Source organism: Oncorhynchus mykiss, chromosome 4, assembly GCF_013265735.2.
Source record: "Oncorhynchus mykiss isolate Arlee chromosome 4, USDA_OmykA_1.1, whole genome shotgun sequence".
In the NCBI taxonomy this organism is placed as follows: Eukaryota; Metazoa; Chordata; class Actinopteri; order Salmoniformes; family Salmonidae; genus Oncorhynchus; species Oncorhynchus mykiss.
In genome coordinates, this window is record NC_048568.1 from 12,819,837 (window position 1) to 12,841,005 (window position 21,169).

General features: G+C 39.5%; 1 protein-coding gene across 1 annotated transcript; it reads right to left on the bottom strand.

Annotated features, from left to right (window-relative positions):
- Window positions 1-358: 358 nt before the first annotated feature.
- Window positions 359-7,931, bottom strand: LOC110522110 (gamma-aminobutyric acid receptor subunit rho-1-like). Its single transcript, XM_021600235.2, has 8 exons — window positions 7,917-7,931; window positions 5,586-5,681; window positions 5,204-5,427; window positions 2,259-2,341; window positions 1,966-2,106; window positions 1,689-1,841; window positions 1,294-1,490; window positions 359-1,097 (listed from the first exon to the last, which is right to left on the bottom strand). The coding sequence occupies exons 1-8, from the start codon at window positions 7,929-7,931 to the stop codon at window positions 804-806; spliced, it is 1,203 nt and encodes a 400-aa protein (XP_021455910.2). The 3' UTR covers window positions 359-803.
- Window positions 7,932-21,169: the final 13,238 nt, after the last annotated feature.

The following is a 21,169-nucleotide window of genomic DNA, read 5'->3' on the forward strand; positions in this document are numbered from 1 at the left end:
TGTGTTCCTTGTTCTTCATGATGCTCTCTGCGCTTTTAACGGACCTCTGAGACTATCACAGTGCAGGTGCATTTATACGGAGACTTGATTACACACAGGTGGGTTGTATTTATCATCATTAGTCATTTAGGTCAACATTGGATCATTCAGAGATCCTCACTGAACTTCTGGAGAGAGTTTGCTGCATTGAAAGTAAAGGGGCTGAATAATTTTGCACGTCCAATTTTTCAGTTTTTGATTTGTTAAAAAAGTTTGAAATATCCAATAAATGTCGTTCCACTTCATGATTGTGTCCCACTTGTTGTTGATTCTTCACAAAAAAATACAGTTTTATATCTTTATGTTTGAAGCCTGAAATGTGGCAAAAGGTCGCAAAGTTCAAGGGGGCCGAATACTTTCGCAAGGCACTGTATATAGCACAGTTTGAAATAACCATTTGGACACTGTTTTCATAGACATTGCATTAACGTTTTACAAAGTTGCCAAGACATGCAATTCTGGATGCTACTCTCATTTAAACTGCACAATAATGTACTTATTGTTACAGAAATTATTTGGTATAGCTTTGTTCCCTCGCTTAAAGGAAAATACCGCTCAAAAACTATATTTTGGTATTTGCGTTAGTCCACTGTTGATACAGTCCCAAAATGCTTTGCATGTCAGCAATCACATTTTCAAAATATAGAACTTTCAAAACATAGAAAGTGTCACAGTATAAAGAGTGTTGCAACATACTGTGACACTTTCTGTGTTTTGAAAGTCCTATATCTGGGAAAACTACATCCGTTCCACTCTGTGCATCTTTAGAGGTAGCAGGACCAGTAGATGATGTTAAACAGAGTATACGACCCTGGAAAGATGACCCGGGAGTACTTGTCTATGGCGTGGGTGTCGACCCACATGCTGCTGTAGGCACTGGAGCCCACATGTCCTGTGATTTGGTTGTTCTCCTCAATGTCCAGATGAACCATCATCCTCTGTTGCTTCATGGCGCCGTTCTCCTCGAGCATACAGCCATAGTTCCCCGTGTTGTTGACGTCCTCCTCGCTGTAGCTGCCCATCATGCCCGGGTGGGTCATGCCACAGGTGCAGGGCAGCTGCAGACAGACACAGAGATCGGGTTTGATCCCGAGCTACAGTACCCATATTTTCCATCCGACAAGCACATACTGTACACATCTAGCCTACACTTTTTTTCCAGAGGAATTTTAAATGGTAAACTCTTCCCAGGGCATATTTTACAGACTGAGAAACTGACACTTTGGATCCATGGATTGTTAAAATGGCACTTACCCTTTCTCGTAGCTTTTTTTCCTTCCGTTCTTGCACCGTAGACAGGTAGTTCACTGCAGCGTACTCTATCACCGATAGGAACACAAACACAAAGCTGACCCAGAGGTAAATGTCCACAGCTTTGATGTAGGAAACCCTGGGCATGGAGGCGTTGACTCCAGTGATGATGGTGGACATGGTGAGCACCGTGGTGATACCTGGAGCACAGCACAACACACAATGTCTGTTCAGAAAGATTGAAACTTAGGGACACAGCAGGAGATGCTACCGAAAGCAGAATATCAGTGGTGTTTAGGCTTTGTAATAACGAAACATCAACACTGTAGAAGACATAATCATAATAAGCTTCGAACAAGCATTGGCTAAAATCTTGGGACTACTAAGGGCTAACTCACCCAGAGGAACCCTGGCCGGTACGGCCCGACGGTCGATCCAGAACGACACCCAGGACAACATGACCATCAGAGTCGCAGGGAAGTAGGTCTGGAGCAGGAAGAAGAAGATGTGGCGTCGCAGGGTGAAGGTGATATACAGACGGTTGTACCAGCCTGGAGGGAAGAGGATAAGATTATTACATATGTTATATACAATGCATTGTATTAGCATAACTGAAACCCAACCTTGATAAATCACAGTGAACAGCATGTGCTGTTTCAGCCTTCAGTGCTGTACCTGTGCTGCTGTAGAAGGCTAGTTTTGAGGTGGTTTGGAACTCCTGGATGAGGAACTGGGAGAGGGAGATATTTTCATCAGTGCTCAGGGAATTGTTCCCTTTCTTCCAGTAGAGCATCAGATCGTCATCCGTGTACGCATCTGAAAAAGAAAGGGGCATGTTGTTCAGTGTCCACCACTTGAAACAAGAGTCTATGGACAGGTGCATTATATTGTATAATTGAATGTGACAGCAGAGAGAGAGAGAGAGAGAGAGTCAAAATGGAAGTGAAGTCATCAGAGCAGAGACTCACAGCTCTCGATCTCCAGGGAGCAGGTCTGTGTGTCCAGAGGGAAGCGACTCAAGTCCATGCTGCACATTGATGTCACTGTCACCCTGCGTGAGAACACAACACAGACAGCTGAGTATAGCCTGGTCCCAGATCTGTTTGTGCATTTGCCAGCGCTCTTGCTGCCATTGCCAAGGCCAATGTTTGCCATGACAATGAATGACAAGGAGTTGACATTTTAGCACAAACAGACTGGCACTCGGGCTAAGATCAGTAGTTCTCCGGGTTTTCACAGGAAAAAACATGTATATTTTGCAGACAAAAATGCTTGATTTTGCTGCAGCAGTGCTGACATTTTGCATGGCAAAATGAAATGATTTTGTCCAATTTGTCATGAAAATGCACTGACAAAGGAACAAGTGTGTTGATGTGTGGCTTGATTGAACCATATTATGGGGTAAATGTGCGGCGATTGGTAGAAATTGCGATCCCTCTTTTTGTACTGCAGTGATGGTTCAGTTGCTTGCGCTAATATTGCGATGATTGGACTGTTTTATGCAGAACTAGTGAAGTGATTGGTCAAATTAACAAGCCCACACATAATATGCGGGAATTGTTAAAATTATAATAATAATAGTAATAATACTATTCAGAATCGCAGAATCCTGGAAGGACTGTCCTATAGGTCAAGAAATACACTGAGTAATGTAGATACAATAATACAACGAGAAATAGGTTGGGGCTGGGGGATGTGGGTGAATATGTGTTGTTGTATATCATATTTCAGACACATACAGTACACACAGAGTCCGTTGTTTGAGGAGATTTGGAGCCCCCAGGGCAGGGATGAATACATGAAAATAGCAGAGATAATCCAGCTCAGTATAGAAGAGACCCGCTGCTACACGGGATCCTCTGGGAGGGAGGTCCACGTATAGTAAACAGGTATTTAATCCCCTTCCCAATCTGTTTCTGTCTGTCAAATCTCTGGGTCCAACCCCCGGAGAGATTAACCCTAATGATGAGCCTGCATTGTATCTAAAGTAGAACACACACCACCCTGTCCCTCCACAAATCCTATACATCCGTAATAACAGAGAAATCCTATAATCCACCGCAAGATTGGGATTACAGACGGCCTGTGTGTCTACCAGGGCAGACTTCACAGTCCCAAAACCAGAGTTTTTGGAGCAGGATCGCTGACTCCACCAGTGATGGAAGTGTTAATGACTATCCGTGTCCACAGGTGTCAAGAAGACTGTATGCAGTGTGTTTTGTCTGCCAGCAGAGGGCGCTACGGACACAGACATCTTGATACTGGCTCTTGTTGACTAAACTCTCAAATGGACCAACTGGATTACAAATTCAGTGTCTCTCTTGGGTCCAGCATTCTGATTACTCACTAAAATGACAAACTCACTTTCTGCCTGCAGCTTGCCTATACTTTACTGACAAACAGTTTATCACCACATTCATTAAATGGTGTTGTGATGATACAAAATGCATGTCTATTTATTGGTCAAGTTAAATATATAGACACACTTGGCCAGGATATAGATCCCACAATAACAGCATGACAGCACTTTTCCATTTGCAAATTGCTCATGGGTGAAAAAAAAGAAGAATGGAAGGTTTAAATTTAGCCTGCCTCATCTGGCAGCTATGTGATTTGCGTAATGAAATCACTTTGGGGGTAAATTGCCAGTTGGCAAAGACTAGTGTTTACAACACCACACACTTCTCTTCAGTTGATTCCATTCCAAATAGTGATCAGACCTAGCAAACTAGATTTCACCCATCATTTGTCGGCTTTTTCTGGATTAATTTTACGTAACAAGCTACTGTACTCACTACAGTTCACAAAGGTATCTGCTTCGCTAAAACCTTGGTGGTGGAAGAGGTCATGGCTGGTTCCTGGCATAAGCGACATAAACAGTTGCTTAGTGCCCCCGGCCACTACGGGGCCTGACCAAAAACATTACCATTTTTTAGGAACTCAGTGGGGTCTCAACTTACTATTGGGAGTAAGAATAGTAGAATACACAAGGTGCAATTTCAAAATGTGTGCATAATTTTGTTTTTTTGTTTATTTTTTATTTTTACAGGGACAGTGCACATTAATCAACGTTTCAGTAAAAGTGCCGGTTTTAGCCAGCCGGCTAATTTTCAACCGCAGTCCCTGGGCAGGTTACTTTTTCTCTTATCATGTCTGTCACTGACAGTCACTCAGGCCATGTCATCTAACAATTGTTAGATCGGTATTTAGTCTAGCCAACTATCATGACCAAATACCAAACAGGCAAGCAGGGCACATGCCCAGGGGCCCTGATCTCCAGGGAACCCCCATTGATTTCGTTAGTCATTCTCACTCAGATCATGTTAGCATGGCAAAAGTAATTACAGGAAATTGCAAGAAATTAGCAATAAAACTGCAAAATGTTCTCTCTACCCAATGGCAAAATGTGTAGAACTTTAAATGTAAACTATTTCTCTCCACTATCAAGAGGGGTCCCAGTAAAATGTATTTTTGGCAAATTGGAAAACTATTAATTGCACTACTGTTGACCAGAGCCCTATGGGCGGCAGGTAAGCTAGCGGTTAAGAGTGTTGAGCCAGTAACTGAAATGTTGCTGGTTTGAGTCCCTGAATCCACTAGGTGAATAATCTGTCTATTTGCCCTTGATTGAGATGTAAAATGTAGGTGGGGGTCCCCTAACCAAATCTTGCTTAGGGCCCCCAAAAGGCTAGAGCCGCCCCTGGTGATTTTCTCCCATGCTATGTAAAGCACTTTGAGTACCTCAGTAGGTAGAAAGAAGCTATATAAATCCGATCCATTATTATCAAGTTTTCCAGTCTCAGGCAATGTTACTCATCATCACAGAAGTATGTTTCACTAAAGCTTTTCCATTACCCCAGTATGCTTTAAACTGAGAACAAAACTATAGTTTGATTCTGACCAGGTGAATTACCTTTGGCTGTAGAGCACCTTGCCATCGGGGTAGACTCTCAGCATGACATTATCTGTGGTGGTGTCGTGTGTGAAAGACTTCTTGGAGTGGACAAAGAACATGTCTGGCACCCAGATCTTCTTGACCAGGCGCCCGTCAAAGGTCATGCTCTTATTGGTGGTGCTGTGGAAAGAGAGGCGCTCGTCTTTCCAGTAGTGTCTAATATACAGGGTCATGGTGAAGTCCTGAAACACAGAGCATGACAATGCTAGTATTTCAACAGAGCCATCACATATTGTCTTGCCTTCTTCTTTCCAAATCCTCAAATCATGGATGATCTATGCATCTTGGATGCTTTATTTTGGTTTACACCACAGCTCACAGAAAGTATTGAACCACTTACCATGTCAACCTCTGAGATCGTGTCCAGACTTTCCACCTGAACATCAACTCCAACTGGAACAGCAGGTCCTGCAAAGATACACAACTCAAATCTGATCTTAATTCAAAGGAAAACACGTAACACATAAGTAAACAACTTCCATTGGGCTGTCACAGTTAATCAGTTAACTTGAGGTCCATTTTGAAAAATGTCGGGCACTCATTTAAAAAACAGTGTTCAAAATGAACTGAAAACATCCCAAATACATAAATCTATACAGCTATAAACAACATTGCGACGTCAAAAATAAGTTAAGATTGAGGTTAAAGAAAGTGTGCTTTATCAATTTACTGGGTTTAGCTTACCGTTACTTTGAGCAAAATCAAGATGTCAATATTCTTATGTTTATAAAAAATCCCAAATTAAAGTTCAATTTTAGCACACTTCTGAAATCACAATTAATCACAGAAATCGCGATTAATCACAGCAAATCCTGCAACTAACTTGATAAAAAAAATATATTATTTGACAGCACTATAACAAAGCCAATCAGATATGTTAACATTTATGTAACTCGTTTCCTTATATAACTTATATAGTTAATTATCGGAGTAGGGGTAATCTTGACAGTACATCATTAAATACAGACAAAAACAAAAGGTCAATGGCTATCTAAAATTATACTTCCAAAATGCTGTAATACTAAACTGTCTGGATTATGAAGCTGTATTTAAGGGTCATGTTTATCCAGACAATTCTATTAAAAACCATGAGCTTTTTTCTCCTCTGGTCCCTTTCATCCAGAGCCCTGCAAAAAACACAAGCTGTCATCAAGGCAAAGTGTGGCTACTTTGAAGAATCTAAAATCTAAAATATATTTTGATTTGTTTAACACTTTTTTTTGGTTACTACATGATTCCATATGTGTTATTTCATAGTTTTGATGTCTTCACTATTATTCTACAATGTAGAAAACAGTCAAATAAAGAAAAACCCTTGATGAGTATGAGTAGGTATGTCCAAACTTTTGACTGGTACTGTATGTACGTATAACCACAATGTAAAACAGTCAAAGATACGACTCAGTTATAAGAGCCTACATTGCCTCTTAGTACAAAATGATGTGGCAATGTTGTTGCATGCTCAAGTGCAGATTCACACAAGATGATATATCAGACATATTGCATCTATATTGTTAATACATGGTTGAGTCAGTGTGCTGTAAAATATGTCATATCACATGGAGCAATCACACATCAACTATTCACTGGCTTTAAACACCACCGCGGAATTATTACCCTGCAATTTTTGTTTACGTCTGTTACAATTCACTGTCTGTATAGATTATTTTGGAATCTTAATCATTTTTGGACTTAAATTACACCTCAATTTATCCCCTTTTATTGGTGTTTTGGGATGAATACATCAGTAAGCAGTAGCTGGATTCGAGTCCCAAGAAGGCTTCAGATTAGAGAAGTCAGAGAAGTGTTATTGAAACCCTGAGCTCCAGACTGGTGCTACTACTGTGTAATTAATCACAGCAGACATAATCCCAGTTGGTTATCTCATCAATTCAAGGCACACTGCAGCACGAGACATCGTGTCTATCCGCTCATGAGAACTGATAAAGTCCTATATCTTCACTTGAGTAAAACAGCTGTAACTTTTCAGAAAATCTGTCATCGACATCAATGCATGATTTAACAACGACTTAATGATAAATCATGATTAAGTAAGAATGATGACGATAATGGTAGATTTGTAAGGCTCACAATAAAGCACTTAAAAAAACTCACCTCCAAAGCCAGGCCTCATTGTGAAGTCGTGATCATTTATGCTTAAGAGCTGTTCTGAATTACTCATGGTGTTTTTGGTGATATCTGGAATCCTCCTCAGTATAGGGCTGTGAGGAGGGGACAAAAACACGACTAATGAAACAAACGGTTTCAAATTACACTTATTTTCATTGTCTCTGAACCTCTAGCATACTGTCAAGACTATTCTGTCCTGGATCAATTTGTGCTCTTGCCAACTCCACTGCTGTCACTGTCAAACCAAACATGTTTGGTATGACAATGAGTGACAAGTTGTCATGATAGCACAAACAGACTGGCACTCAGGCTATATGAAAACCAACCATCCTATCGAATGGTACATGTCGAATATCGAATACAACATGTATTTGTCCTATAACAATAATAATAATAACAATCAGAAGGCAAAAGGGCTTACAAAATATAATCTTATCAGAATATCCATAGAATTATGCTTATATTCATGAGGATTAATTAATTATGGCAGTGTTTTTACATATCAAGTTGGAACTGTGCATCACAGGGCATATGAACTTACCTTGACCCTGCCCATGCTAAGGATAACATGCTGACCACACCGAAGCGAGCGTTGCAAAATAATGTACACATACACGTTATTCAATCATTGCACTGCTCGCACGCGTCAACGAGCGTCTGCGTAGCCAGGCGCTAAAATGGAACTTGGTTCTATTTGTGACGCTTGATACGCTGCAAGTCCCGCCTCTCCCATCCCCTCATTGGTTTTTAGGAGCATATACTCCGGTCCTGTTTTTATTAGGTTTTATTTACTGCAAACGCACGGCCCTCGTTCCCACATGATATTGCTTTAGAATTTTCACAAATGCCCTACTATACGTCATACCCAAACATTTTACGAATTTATGAAAACGTGAAAATGACCATATCTAAGTGCTCGCTTAGAACTGTCATATTCTTCCTGTGAGTGTATATGAACCGATTTTAATGAGATTTAATTTAGCTAAAACGCTGTCAGTTCCACTTTAACAAAAGCTTAAATAAGTATACTGAACAAAAATATAAGCTCAACATGTAAAGTGTTGGTCCCATGTTTCATTAGCTAATTTTGTGCACAAATTTGTTTACATCCCTGTTCTCCTTTGCCAAGATAATCAAGAAGCGGCTTAAACAGCATGATCATTACACAGGTGCACCTTGTGCTCGGGACAATAAAAGGCCACTCTAAAATCTGCAGTTTTGTCACACATCGCAATGCCACAGATTTCTCAAGTTTTGAGGGAGCATACTGACTGCAGGAATGTCCACCAGAGCTGTTGCCAGAGAATTTAATGTTCAATTCTCTACCATAAGCTGCATCCAATTTTATTTTAGAGAATTTGGCAGTACATCTACCCGGCTTGACAACCACACATCAAGTGTATGGCGTCATGTAGTCGAGCGGTTTGCTGAAGTCAACTTTGTGAACGGAGTGCCCCATGGTGGAGGTGGGTTTATGGTATGGGCAGGCATAAGCTACAGACAACGAACACATATGCATTTTATTGATGGCAATTTGAATGCACAGAAATACCGTGACGAGTACCTGAGGCCCATTGCGAGGCCAATTTATTTTAAGGTATCTGTGAACAACAGATAAATATCTGTATTCCCAATCATGTGAAATCCATAGATCAGGGCCTAATGAATTTATTTCCATTGACAGATTTCCTCATATGAACTTTAACACAGTAAAATCTTTGAAATTGTTGCACGTTGCGTTTATATTTTTGTTCAATAAAATAACCAAGTAAATAATCCAGTGGTGATAGATCCTCTGGACTAAACTCTGTCAGGGAGACTGTATTTTGATTAAGAATTCTTACCTGCCAACCTTTTGATGTCCTTTTACTGCCAATGGTACTTCTCTTTTGAATCTATAACAAAAACAAGAAAAACGGGATCTAAATGACACTGTATCAACATGACAGTCCATTCAAACAGCCCATCAGAAGAGTTGCTCCCAAGTCCCATGTGCGTTGAGACATCTTCGAAAATAACACTAACATCAATTTGCACCAGCATTCATCCACTTGATGGTAGTGTTGCTGACCATTGCTTAAAGCATTGCTTGAAAGTAGGAAGTACAGTAGGATAGGGCCCTGGTCAAAAGTAGTGCACTATATAGGGAATAGGGTGCCATTTCCATGTTTGTTTTGTCCATGCTGCTGCTAGGACTACTGAGCACCATTCAATTTGAGTGTGCAGGTTAGAAGCTCTTTAGGAGAATATTCTCCAGGCTATTAGAGTAGTCACTACTTTAGCATTGACCTAAGGGATTAAAAGGGCAAAGGGTATTCTGCCATATCTTTTTCACTGATGTAATCTTTTTCTCTAGAAATAATCTTAATCTGGGAATTATGATATGATTCCCTCATAACATATAGAGTACCAGTCAAAAGTTTGGACACACCTACTCATTCAAGGGTTTTTCTTCATTTTTAATATGTTCTACGTTGTAGAATAATAGTGAAGACATCAAAACGATGAAATAACACATATGGAATCATATAGTAACCAAAAAAAGTGTTAAACAAATGAAAACGTGAGATTCTTCAAAATTGCCACCCTTTGACTTGATGGCAGCTTTGTACACTCTTGGCATTCTCTCAACCAGCTTCACCTGGAATGCTTTTCCAACAGACTTGAAGGAGTTCCCACATATGCTGAGCACTTGTTGGCTGCTTTTCCTTCACTCTGCGGTCCAACTCATCCCAAACCATCTCAATTGGGTTGAGGTCATGTGATTGTGGAGGCCAGGTCATCTGATGCAACACTCCATCACCTCTATCACAGCCTGGAGGTGTGCTGGGTCATTGTCCTGTTGAAAAACAAATGATAGTCCCACCAAACGCAAACTAGATGGGATGGTGTATCGCTGCAGAATGCTGTGGTAGCCATGCTGGTTAAATGCGCCTTAAATTCTAAATAAATCACAGACAGCGTAACCAGCAAAGCACCCTCACACATCACAATTCCTCCTCCATGCTTCACGATTGGAACCACACATGCGGAGATCATCCGTTCACCTACTCTGCGTCTCACAAAGACACGGCGGTTGGAACCAAAAATCTCAAGCAAATTCAGTTTACAGAATACTTTTTGCCTTGCTTTAGAATCCGTCAGGTGAGAGGTTGACTGATTTGGTCCATTTATGATTTGCAATGAATTTCCAATTTAAGACAACCTTCTTTGTAGAAGAACAATATAGTTTCATATCATTATACAATAACTTAAGCCCCTTTTGAGTTATGCATGCTTAAAATGGAAGTTAATTCCCTTTTATGCACTTTTCTCACTATACGTATTCTGACATTGAATTTAGGCATAAGGTAATACATTTCAACCGGCTAAAATGGAGGTGTGACAAAAGTGTGTCTACAGATATGCCACATTCTGACTTTGACTTTTTCCCTCATAATTCCACCACTATTAAGCGATGAAAAGACGAATAAGGTCGAGCAACCTGTTGATTCCAAGTGGAATATCTACTTGATTTTTTCAGATATATGCACTGTAATTTACAAATTGATAAGTGCTATTGATAAGAGCTAAGTAAACGAGTAAGCTGTTTGGATATGGGGACTGGAAATTGTCATGGACGTTCATACTGAGAGAGACGGTCATTTCTTCAAACTATCATATTTATTTAATATTGATGAATTATTGCAATAATGAAGCCGTCGACCCCACACTCTTGAGTGTGTTGCCGAGAGCTTAACTGATAATGAAAAAAAAAACAGAGATCTTATATAGGAGACCTAAAAATGCGTATACAGGGCTGGTTCCACCCTTCCCATGCTGATTGGTTGGCATCATAAGCCACCTTGGGTTCATCTCCTGGTTATCTGCACGGATTTTGTTTTACCCCCAACCCGGCTTAGTTTCCCAGATGCCAGGATGAAGATGAAACAATGAGGGATTGTTCTAAACTCTTCCAGGCTATCTCTATCTCGGGTCACACACACCACATATTGACTATGGAATGCCAGCTGTAGGTTTTTATCACAAAGTCATTGTCAGCTCAAGCTATCGCTAGCAAAACCCATTTCCTTGAACATATGCCCAGGCTAACTGCAGGAAGCTAGAGTGGAAACCATCCCTTTACAGAAACACAGCATTAATAGAACAGAAATGTCTTACTATTTATTAAGTATTAATTGTTAACTATTAATATCAAACAAATCAGGTAAATAGGTAATTTTTTTCTCACAAAATAAAAATGAAAATTGTTTTAGATCTATTTGAACTTATAATCGCTGGAGACAAATGTGAAACCAGTTACATGGCAGCAAACTAAAGCATATTAACATTTCGACTTTCCCACAGTGATGTTTATGAAATGTGCCATTATGCAGAATTTTAATTGTATGGCCTTTTAACTTCAAGGGATGAAACTTGGAGACGCAAGCCAAATGGGTACATGTGAATGTTTTAATTATATATCCAGACTTTCTCTGTTTCCTATTTCTATCATGTTAAATATTAGCCACTTTCAATATCGTCCGTCAGTAGTACTGTTGGATCCCTTCAGTTGGTATAGTCTACATTTCGTTTCATTCTTCTTCTTCTGTAAATGCTGTCACGGTGGTTTTTGCTGGGGATCACTAACAGTTTACCATATTTAATGTTTAAAAAAATGACATGTTGGCTAATTAAATAAGCGCACACCAAGCAGTTTGAACCTGACGCATGATGCAAAACTTGACTGTGTCGTCACACAGTTCCATGGTGAGTACTGGCAATAGACAAGGGTATTGTACACTATTCTCCCTATCATAATTCTATGTACACTAATCTTCCAACATCACCATGGTTTGAAGAACTGAATGTAGCAATTTTCTAAATGAATTAAAGCACCTTTTTCCTTTTCTTTTGTGCGTAAAGACTCTCAACCCATTTTTTCATGATTGCCAATGGATCATAAAAACTTCCCTAAACCTACATATTGTGAAACATCAGTGTTTTTAAATCTATGCATGGGTTCTGAAACGCATATGTTTTGATGACTGTATTTTATTGATCTCCATCCTGAATGCCTTCTCCATAGGCTACATTCTAGTTGTAATTTATGATAGCTGGATACAACTGTAAAACCAGTCACATGGCACAGGCTGGTCTCATAGACTAGAAGTAACATAGTAAACAAAAATCTGAGACACTTAAATTAGTATGATATGTTTTGTTTGGTATGGCTACATAAGACAGAAAGAACGCGAACATCTATCATATGTGTTCGAATCTCATCAAGGACAACTTTAGCATTTGAGCTACTTTGCAACTACTTAGCATGTTAGCTAACCCTTCCCCTAACCTTAACCCTTTATCCCAACACCAACCAAAAGGTTGCTAGATCAAATCCCCGAGCTGACAAGGTAAAAATCTGTCGTTCTGCCCCTGAACAAGGCAGTTAACCCACTGTTCCTAGGCCGTCATTGAAAATATGAATTTGATATTGACTGACTTGCCTAGTTAAATAAAGGTTCAAAAAAACGTAACCTTAATGCATAGCTAACATTACCCACCAAAAATTGGAATTCATATCATGCGTACTGCAAATTCATAACATATTGCACACATTGCACTTAGTAACATATCATACACATTTTAATTCGTAACATATCATGCGAAATGAATGATGGACATCCACAAATGAATACATACAATAGGCCGACCAAATATAACATATCATACTACTTTTAGTGTCCTGAATTTTCTTTTACTATGTTACGTCTCCCCAGCTCCAGGTTGTATGGCAGTCAACTGAAGCTTAACAGCATATCAACTTTTCCACAGTGAAGTTTATAAAATGCTGGATGAAATTTGGAGATCCAAGCTATAGGCTTCTGTATAGCCATGTGCAAATGATAGTATAGTGCCAAATCTACTGAGTTGATTTATGATTTCTAGAACGTGTCAATTATATGCCCGGACTTTTTCACTGTTTAAATGTTGTTGTTTTTTAGCCACTCTCTGTAGCCACCGTCACTTATACACTCTTAGAAAAAATGTTGTCCCCATAGGAAAACCCTTTTTGGTTCCATGTAGAACACTTTTTTTGTTCCAGGTAGAACTCTTTTGGGTTCCATGTAGAACCCTCTGGAACCAAAATAATTCTACCTGGAACCAAAAAGGGGTTTTCAAAGGGTTCTCCTATTGGGACAGCTGAAGAACCCTATTAAGTTCTAGATATTTTTTTTATTCTAGATATTTTTTGTACCCCCATACATTTATAACTGTCACTTTAGTGTTAGTTTCTTTACATTTTCCATCATTCCATTACATCATTAGTTTACCTTTCTTTCCACTGTCACTTTCGATAGCAATAGTATAATAACATTGTGCAATAATTTGGGACATGGAGCCTATTTGAATCATTATGGAACACAGTCCACACGTAGAAGTTTAAACCTGGAGACTGGCGCATGGTTCCCGACTACTTGACCGTTGTCATCACACTTCCTTGATTATAGTAAAGATTATTAGGGTAGATCAATAGGACTACTGTTCAACCCCTATTGAACACTTTCCTCAACTTCCAATATTTCATAGATTGAACAATTGAATAATGCAACTTTCAGGAGGAATCAAACCACTGTATTTGTGATTCACCAATATATTTAGGGCGTAAAGGTTCTCCAAACCTGTTTTTGTATTATTCATGAATATGTTCCTAACCCAAAATAATATACAAGATCAGAGTATTTTTAAATCTACCAACTGGTGCTGAAAAGGAGATGAATATGCGTGTGTTTACATGGCTTTCTTTCATGTATCCCTAATATTCTGAACCTGTTCTCTCCATATATTCTAGTCAGTCTGTTGAGAAAATTAAGATGAAAGGTACACCAAATTTAAAGGGATGGCTTTAGATAAATGTACTAAAAAACATACTGAATGTACTGAAAACTCCATGACAAAATATGATGGCTAGCATGTGGGAGGGTTTCAGTGGTTGAATTACATTTATTCAGCGTGTATTCAGCGTGCGCAAGGGCACCACGCCAGCAAATCCTGTTACATACCTGCGCAAGATAAGTCTGAATACCAACTATTGAGAAGTGCATAGGAAAGGCTTGCGTAGGAAAGGCGTACATTTCCTAAGTCTGAATCGGGCTCGTAATGCCTATATACTCAAAGCTATAAACATTCCAAGCAGCTTAAGCTTGGTCTTAAAATGAAAAGCCTCGGTAGAAAGAACTCTGGTGGCAATAAGACAGAGGCATGAGTGAAGCTCCTCAAAGGTGGTTGACCTAAAAAATCTTAAAAACAAGCCGACACTGATATGCGAAGCCATTTCCTATTTTGACTTGCAAATCTCAAATAATGCTTCAAACATCATGTTGCTTAAATAAGAAAACCACTGGAATCATCACCCACATAAACAGTTCCAGACAAATCAATGCCATATTCTTCTCACAAGGTCAGAGAGGATTAATATTGGACTATGATCCTCTCTAGGTATTGTAATGGAAAGTAAAGGTGGAAGGTGTACACAAATCTGCTAAATTCTTTCTCAATAAGCCTCAGGAAGCAACGTAATCTTAACTCTCTCAGCAGATGCCTCTGGGATTTTAAATAACATGACAGTATCGTTGATTTGATTGTTTTAGGCAGGCGCTGACTGAGTCAGTAATGCAATGATCTTCAATGAGTTCCCCTGCCGGTCCATTGTGCTAAGGGATTGGTCCACCACGATAAGGGTGAGGCGGGAACATCCATTTGTGGCTAAGCAGACATCTGCCACATCAAATGTGAATTGATGCAATATCTAAGGATCAACGCAAGGCCTACAGGAGATCATCGCTATTTAAACATAGTACAGTGTAATCTTTATAACCAAATGGACTGTGGGCCCTCATTTGCACAGTGTAATTTGTGTAATACAGCGCAAGACACACAGACAGTGCCTGTTCACACAAGTTTGAATACATTGGGCCAATTCGATGAGGAGTTTGTCCTGCGTGTGAGGTGCCAGGTGAACTGGGAAAGGAAGTGATGTGATTGGTCAGGACAAGCACTTGGCAAAAGCCATGCTGATGGCTAAACGTGCTGCGACCAACATCTATTCCTACAGAAGGTCACTGATGTGACTAGATAACCTGTTGTCTCTTTAGTCCTGGGGCACTGAGACATGACATGATGTGGTGTGAGGGTTGCAGCGAAGAAGCACTGCAGGGAAAAGTTAACTACAGTCCTTCCGATGTGACTGGACAGGGGCCAGCTGTATTCAAAGCACCACATAGGCGACTGCATGGCATACCCGTGCACAGCCACATTGAACTACAGATGTCGGATCTTCATTTGATCACCCTGTTGATGGATAACTGCAATCAGTCCAAAAGTCCAGTTTCAGAAAATAAAGGCTTGTTATTCCCTTGTTGACCTGAAAGGGAAATGTTCAACCTTACCTCCCTTATCCTACCTCATTTGCACACACTGTGTATAGACTTTTTCTATTGTATTATTGACTGTATGTTTGTTTATTCCATGTGCAACACAGTGTTAATGTTTGTGTCGCACTGCTTTGCTTTATCTTGGCCAGGTCGTGGTTGTACATGAGAACTTGTTCTCAACTAGCCTACCTGGTTAAATAAAGGTGAAATAAAAAAATAAAATAAAAACTTGTAGTGTATTTGAGGTTTAAAAAGTTTTCAAAGGTGTGTAATTTCCACTTTGAAATTTCACTCTATTTTCTCTTACGAAAAATGTATCAACCACTACAAAAATGTCCATTAATTGTACCCCCAACAGCACACATTTTTGTTGTATCCCCAGACAAGTGTGTGCTGTTGGGGGTGTGCTGTTGGGGGTACAATTAATGGACATTTTTGTAGTGGTTGATACATTTGTCGTAAGAGAAAATAGAGTCTGAGATTTCAAAGTGGAAATTACACACCTTTGAAACATTTTTAAACCTCAAATACACTACAAGTATTTTTTTATTTTTTATTTCACTTTTATTTAACCAGGTAGGCTAGTTGAGAACAAGTCATTGTCAGCTCATGCTATCGCTAGCAAAACCCATTTCCTTGAACATATGCCCAGGCTAACTGCAGGAAGCTAGAGTGGAAACCATCCCTTTACAGAAACACAGCATTAATAGAACAGAAATGTCTTACTATTTATTAAGTATTAATTGTTAACTATTAATATCAAGCAAATCAGGTAAATAGGTCATTTTTCTCTCTCAAAAAAAGAAAGACAATTGTTTTAGATCTATTTGAACTTATAATCAATCGCTGGAGATAAATGTGAAACCAGTTACATGGCAGCAAAGTAAAGCATATTAACATTTCGACTTTCCCACAGTGATGTTTATGAAATGCGCCATTACTTGAGGACTGGAATTTGGGGAAAACTGTACTAGATGTCGCCCAAATGGAGCAAATTACTAGCCTATAAATCAACAAATCAATACGGTGACATCATTGGTGTATTAAAAATCACTTTTAATTACAATGAGATTTTGCTCTTTTGCTTTCCAATCGGATAACCTTCAGGTAGCAAAGCCACAACAATAACCATAAATGTAGGTTACGTAATCTGATTAAGTGATTTTTCTAACCACGCACCTTGCATCAACCAAACAAAACCCTCTTTAATGCAGTAGGCATCAGGATCCAATCCCAGCTACATAAATAACACATCTCAATACATACAGAATTGTGAAAAACTGATATTTTCATAAATAGTCCCAGCACAAACCTTTAAAATATGACTTTACTCATTCAGGTCAACAAACAAATATCCTATACAATAATAGCCTATACCTAAGAATGTGGATATAGGCCTAGCTTCACCACAAATAGCAATGGATGTGAACAGCTATAGTCTAAATGCATCATGCCAGCATCTAATTCAAGTAATTCCCTCCTCATTATATATATATACACACTACCGGTCAAAAGTTTTTGAACATCTACTCATTCAAGGGTTTTTCTTTATTTTTTAATATTTTCTACATTGTAGAATAATAGTGAAGACATCAAAACTATGAAATAACACATATGGAATCATGTTGTAACCAAAAAAAGTGTTAAACAAATCAAAATGTATTTTATATTTGAGATTCTTCAAATAGTCACCCTTTGCCTTGATGACAGCTTTGCACACTCTCAGCCAGCGTCGTGAGGTAGCCAGCGTCGTGAGGTAGTCACCTGGAATACATTTCAATTAACAGGTGAGCCTTCTTAAAAGTTCATTTGTGGAATTTCTTTCTGTCTTAATGCGTTTGAGCCAATTACTTGTGTTCTGACAAGGTAGGAGGGGTATACAGAAGATAGCCCTCTTTGGTAAAAGACCAAGTCCATTTTATGGCAAGAACAGCTCAAATAAGCAAAGAGAAACGGCAGACCATCATTACTTAAAACATGAAGTAAATAAAGAACATTTCAAGAACTTTGAAAGTTTCTTCAAGTGCAGTCACAAAAACCATCAAGCGCCATGATGAAACTGACTCTCATGAGGACCGCCACAGGAATGCAAGACCCAGTTACCTCTGCTGCAGAGGATAAGTTCATTAGAGTTACCAGCCTCAGAAATTGCAGCCCAAATAAATGCTTCACAGAGTTCAAGCAACAGACACATCTCAACATCAACTGTTCAGAGGAAATTGCATGAATCAGGCCTTTATGATCGAATTGCTGCAAAGAAACCACTACTAAAGGACACCAATAAGAATAAGAGATTTCCTTGGGCCAAGAAACACGAGCAATGGACATTAGACCGGTGGAAATCTGTCCTTTGGTCTGGAGTCCAAATTTGAGATCTTTGGTTCCAACCGCAGTGTGTTTGTGAGGCGCGGTGTGGGTGAACGGATGATCTCCGCAATGTGCATTTCCCATCGTAAAATATGGAGGTGGACGTGTTATGTTGTGGGGGTGCTTTGCTGGTGACACTGTCTGGGATTTATTCATAATTCAAGGCACACTTACCCAGCATGGCTACCACAGCATTCTGCAGCAATATGCCATCCCATCTGGTTTGGGCTTAGTGGGACTATCATTTGTTTTTCAACAGGCAATGACCCAACACACCTCCAAGCTGTGTAAGGTCTATTTTACCAAGAAGGAGAGTGATGGAGTGTTCAGTGAAGTCGGACCGCAGAGTGAAGGAAAAGCAGCCTACAAGTGCTCAGCATATGTGGGAACTCCTTCAAGACTGTTGGAAAAGCATTCCAGGTGAAGCTGGTTTTGAGAATGCCAAGAGTGTGCAAAGCTGCCATGAAGGCAAAGGGTGGCTATTTGAAGAATCTCAAACAAATCAAAATCTATTTTATATTTAACACTTTTTTGGTTACTACATGATTCCATATGTGTTATTTAATAGTTTGATGTCTTCACTATTATACTACAATGTAGAAAATAGTAAAAATAAAGAAAAACCCATGAATGAGTAGGTGTTCTAAAACTTTTGACCATTAGTGTATATACCCTATATAATCCATTAATTTGAAGGGGTGTCCACATACGTGTGTGTGTGTGTGTGTGTGTGTGTATATATATATATATATATATATATATATATATATATATATATATATATATATACAGTGCCTTGCGAAAGTATTCGGCCCCCTTGAACTTTGCGACCTTTTGCCACATTTCAGGCTTCAAACATAAAGATATAAAACTGTCTTTTTTTGTGAAGAATCAACAACAAGGGGTACACAATCAGGAAGTGGAACGACATTTATTGGATATTTCAAACTTTTTTAACAAATCAAAAACAGAAAAATTGGGCGTGCAAAATTATTCAGCCCCTTTACTTTCAGTGCAGCAAACTCTCTCCAGAAGTTCAGTGAGGATCTCTGAATGATCCAATGTTGACCTAAATGACTAATGATGATAAATACAATCCACCTGTGTGTAATCAAGTCTCCGTATAAATGCACCTGCACTGTGATAGTCTCAGAGGTCCGTTAAAAGCGCAGAGAGCATCATGAAGAACAAGGAACAAACCAGGCAGGTCCGAGATACTGTTGTGAAGAAGTTTAAAGCTGGATTTTGATACAAAAAGATTTCCCAAGCTTTAAACATCCCCAAGGAGCACTGTGCAAGCGATAATATTGAAATGGAAGGAGTATCAGACCACTGCAAATCTACCAAGACCTGGCCGTCCCTCTAAACTTTCAGCTCATACAAGGAGAAGACTGATCAGAGATGCAGCCAAGAGGCCCATGATCACTCTGGATGAACTGCAGAGATCTACAGCTGAGGTGGGAGACTCTGTCCATAGGACAACAATCAGTCGTATATTGCACAAATCTGGCCTTTATGGAAAAGTGGCAAGAAGAAAGCCATTTCTTAAAGATATCCATAAAAAGTGTTGTTTAAAGTTTGCCACAAGCCACCTGGGAGACACACCAAACATGTGGAAGAAGGTGCTCTGGTCAGATGAAACCAAAATGGAACTTTTTGGCAACAATGCAAAACGTTATGTTTGGCGTAAAAGCAACACAGCTCATCACCCTGAACACACCATCCCCACTGTCAAACATGGTGGTGGCAGCATCATGGTTTGGGCCTGCTTTTCTTAAGCAGGGACAGGGAAGATGGTTAAAATTGATGGGAAGATGGATGGAGCCAAATACAGGACCATTCTGGAAGAAAACCTGATGGAATCTGCAAAAGACCTGAGACTGGGATGGAGATTTGTCTTCCAACAAGACAATGATCCAAAACATAAAGCAAAATCTACAATGGAATGGTTCAAAAATAAACATATCCAGGTGTTAGAATGGCCAAGTCAAAGTCCAGACCTGAATCCAATCGAGAATCTGTGGAAAGAACTGAAAACTGCTGTTCACAAATGCTCTCCATCCAACCTCACTGAGCTCGAGCTGTTTTGCAAGGAGGAATGGGAAAAAATGTCAGTCTCTCGATGTGCAAAACTGATAGAGACATACCCCAAGCGACTTACAGCTGTAATCGCAGCAAAAGGTGGCGCTACAAAGTATTAACTTAAGGGGGCTGAATAATTTTGCACGCCCAATTTTTCAGTTTTTGATTTGTTAAAAAAGTTTGAAATTTCCAATAAATGTCGTTCCACTTCATGATTGTGTCCCACTTGTTGTTGATTCTTCACAAAAAAATACAGTTTTATATCTTTATGTTTGAAGCCTGAAATGTGGCAAAAGGTTGCAAAGTTCAAGGGGGCTGAATACTTTCGCAAGGCACTGTATATATATATATATATATATATATACACACATGTAAGGTCCCCTACAGAGAAGCATATGAACCAATTTCAGATTAATTTCTGTTTTGAAGGCTATTAAATCTCATCTAAATGGTATGATGCTACTTACAGCAGGGAGGAAATGTGATTGTCATTTTGAGCGTGGCTGGTGGTAGCACAAATAGATTGCAGTCCTCCCTCGCTTTTTGTCCTGCTTACCTGCCAAAAATGTACCCGCCAATAATACTCACAGAAGAGGTAGAAGCAGCCAAGTACACTTTCACAATAGAGCATAATTCTCAGTATTCATTAGCATATCCTATGCATGTCCATGAGCATCTTGCAATACACATCAAGTGCTGCCTGTGGTGATTGATATTAATCTATGGCCATTTCAAACACATCAATCATGTAGCCTACCTGATTTGTCTGTAGTTCTGAAGCACATGCCCCCTTGGACCAACCGACCTCACAGATGCGCCAACCACCGAGGCAAGTAGCAGCAGCAGTAGGAGGACATCCGTGGGCATAGTGTCCACACTGACAGCGTTCTGGACCCAGATGTCCAAAAGTCTAGTTTCAGAAAATAAAGGC

What these genes read in the sequence shown, in the direction of transcription:
- LOC110522110 (XM_021600235.2), bottom strand. An exon ending in AGCCTTCTACAGCAGCACAG is followed by an intron (nt 1,842 to 1,965) that starts GTACAGCACTGA and finishes TCTTCCCTCCAG; the next exon opens with GCTGGTACAACCGTCTGTAT. An exon ending in ACCGGCCAGGGTTCCTCTGG is followed by an intron (nt 1,491 to 1,688) that starts GTGAGTTAGCCC and finishes GCTGTGCTCCAG; the next exon opens with GTATCACCACGGTGCTCACC.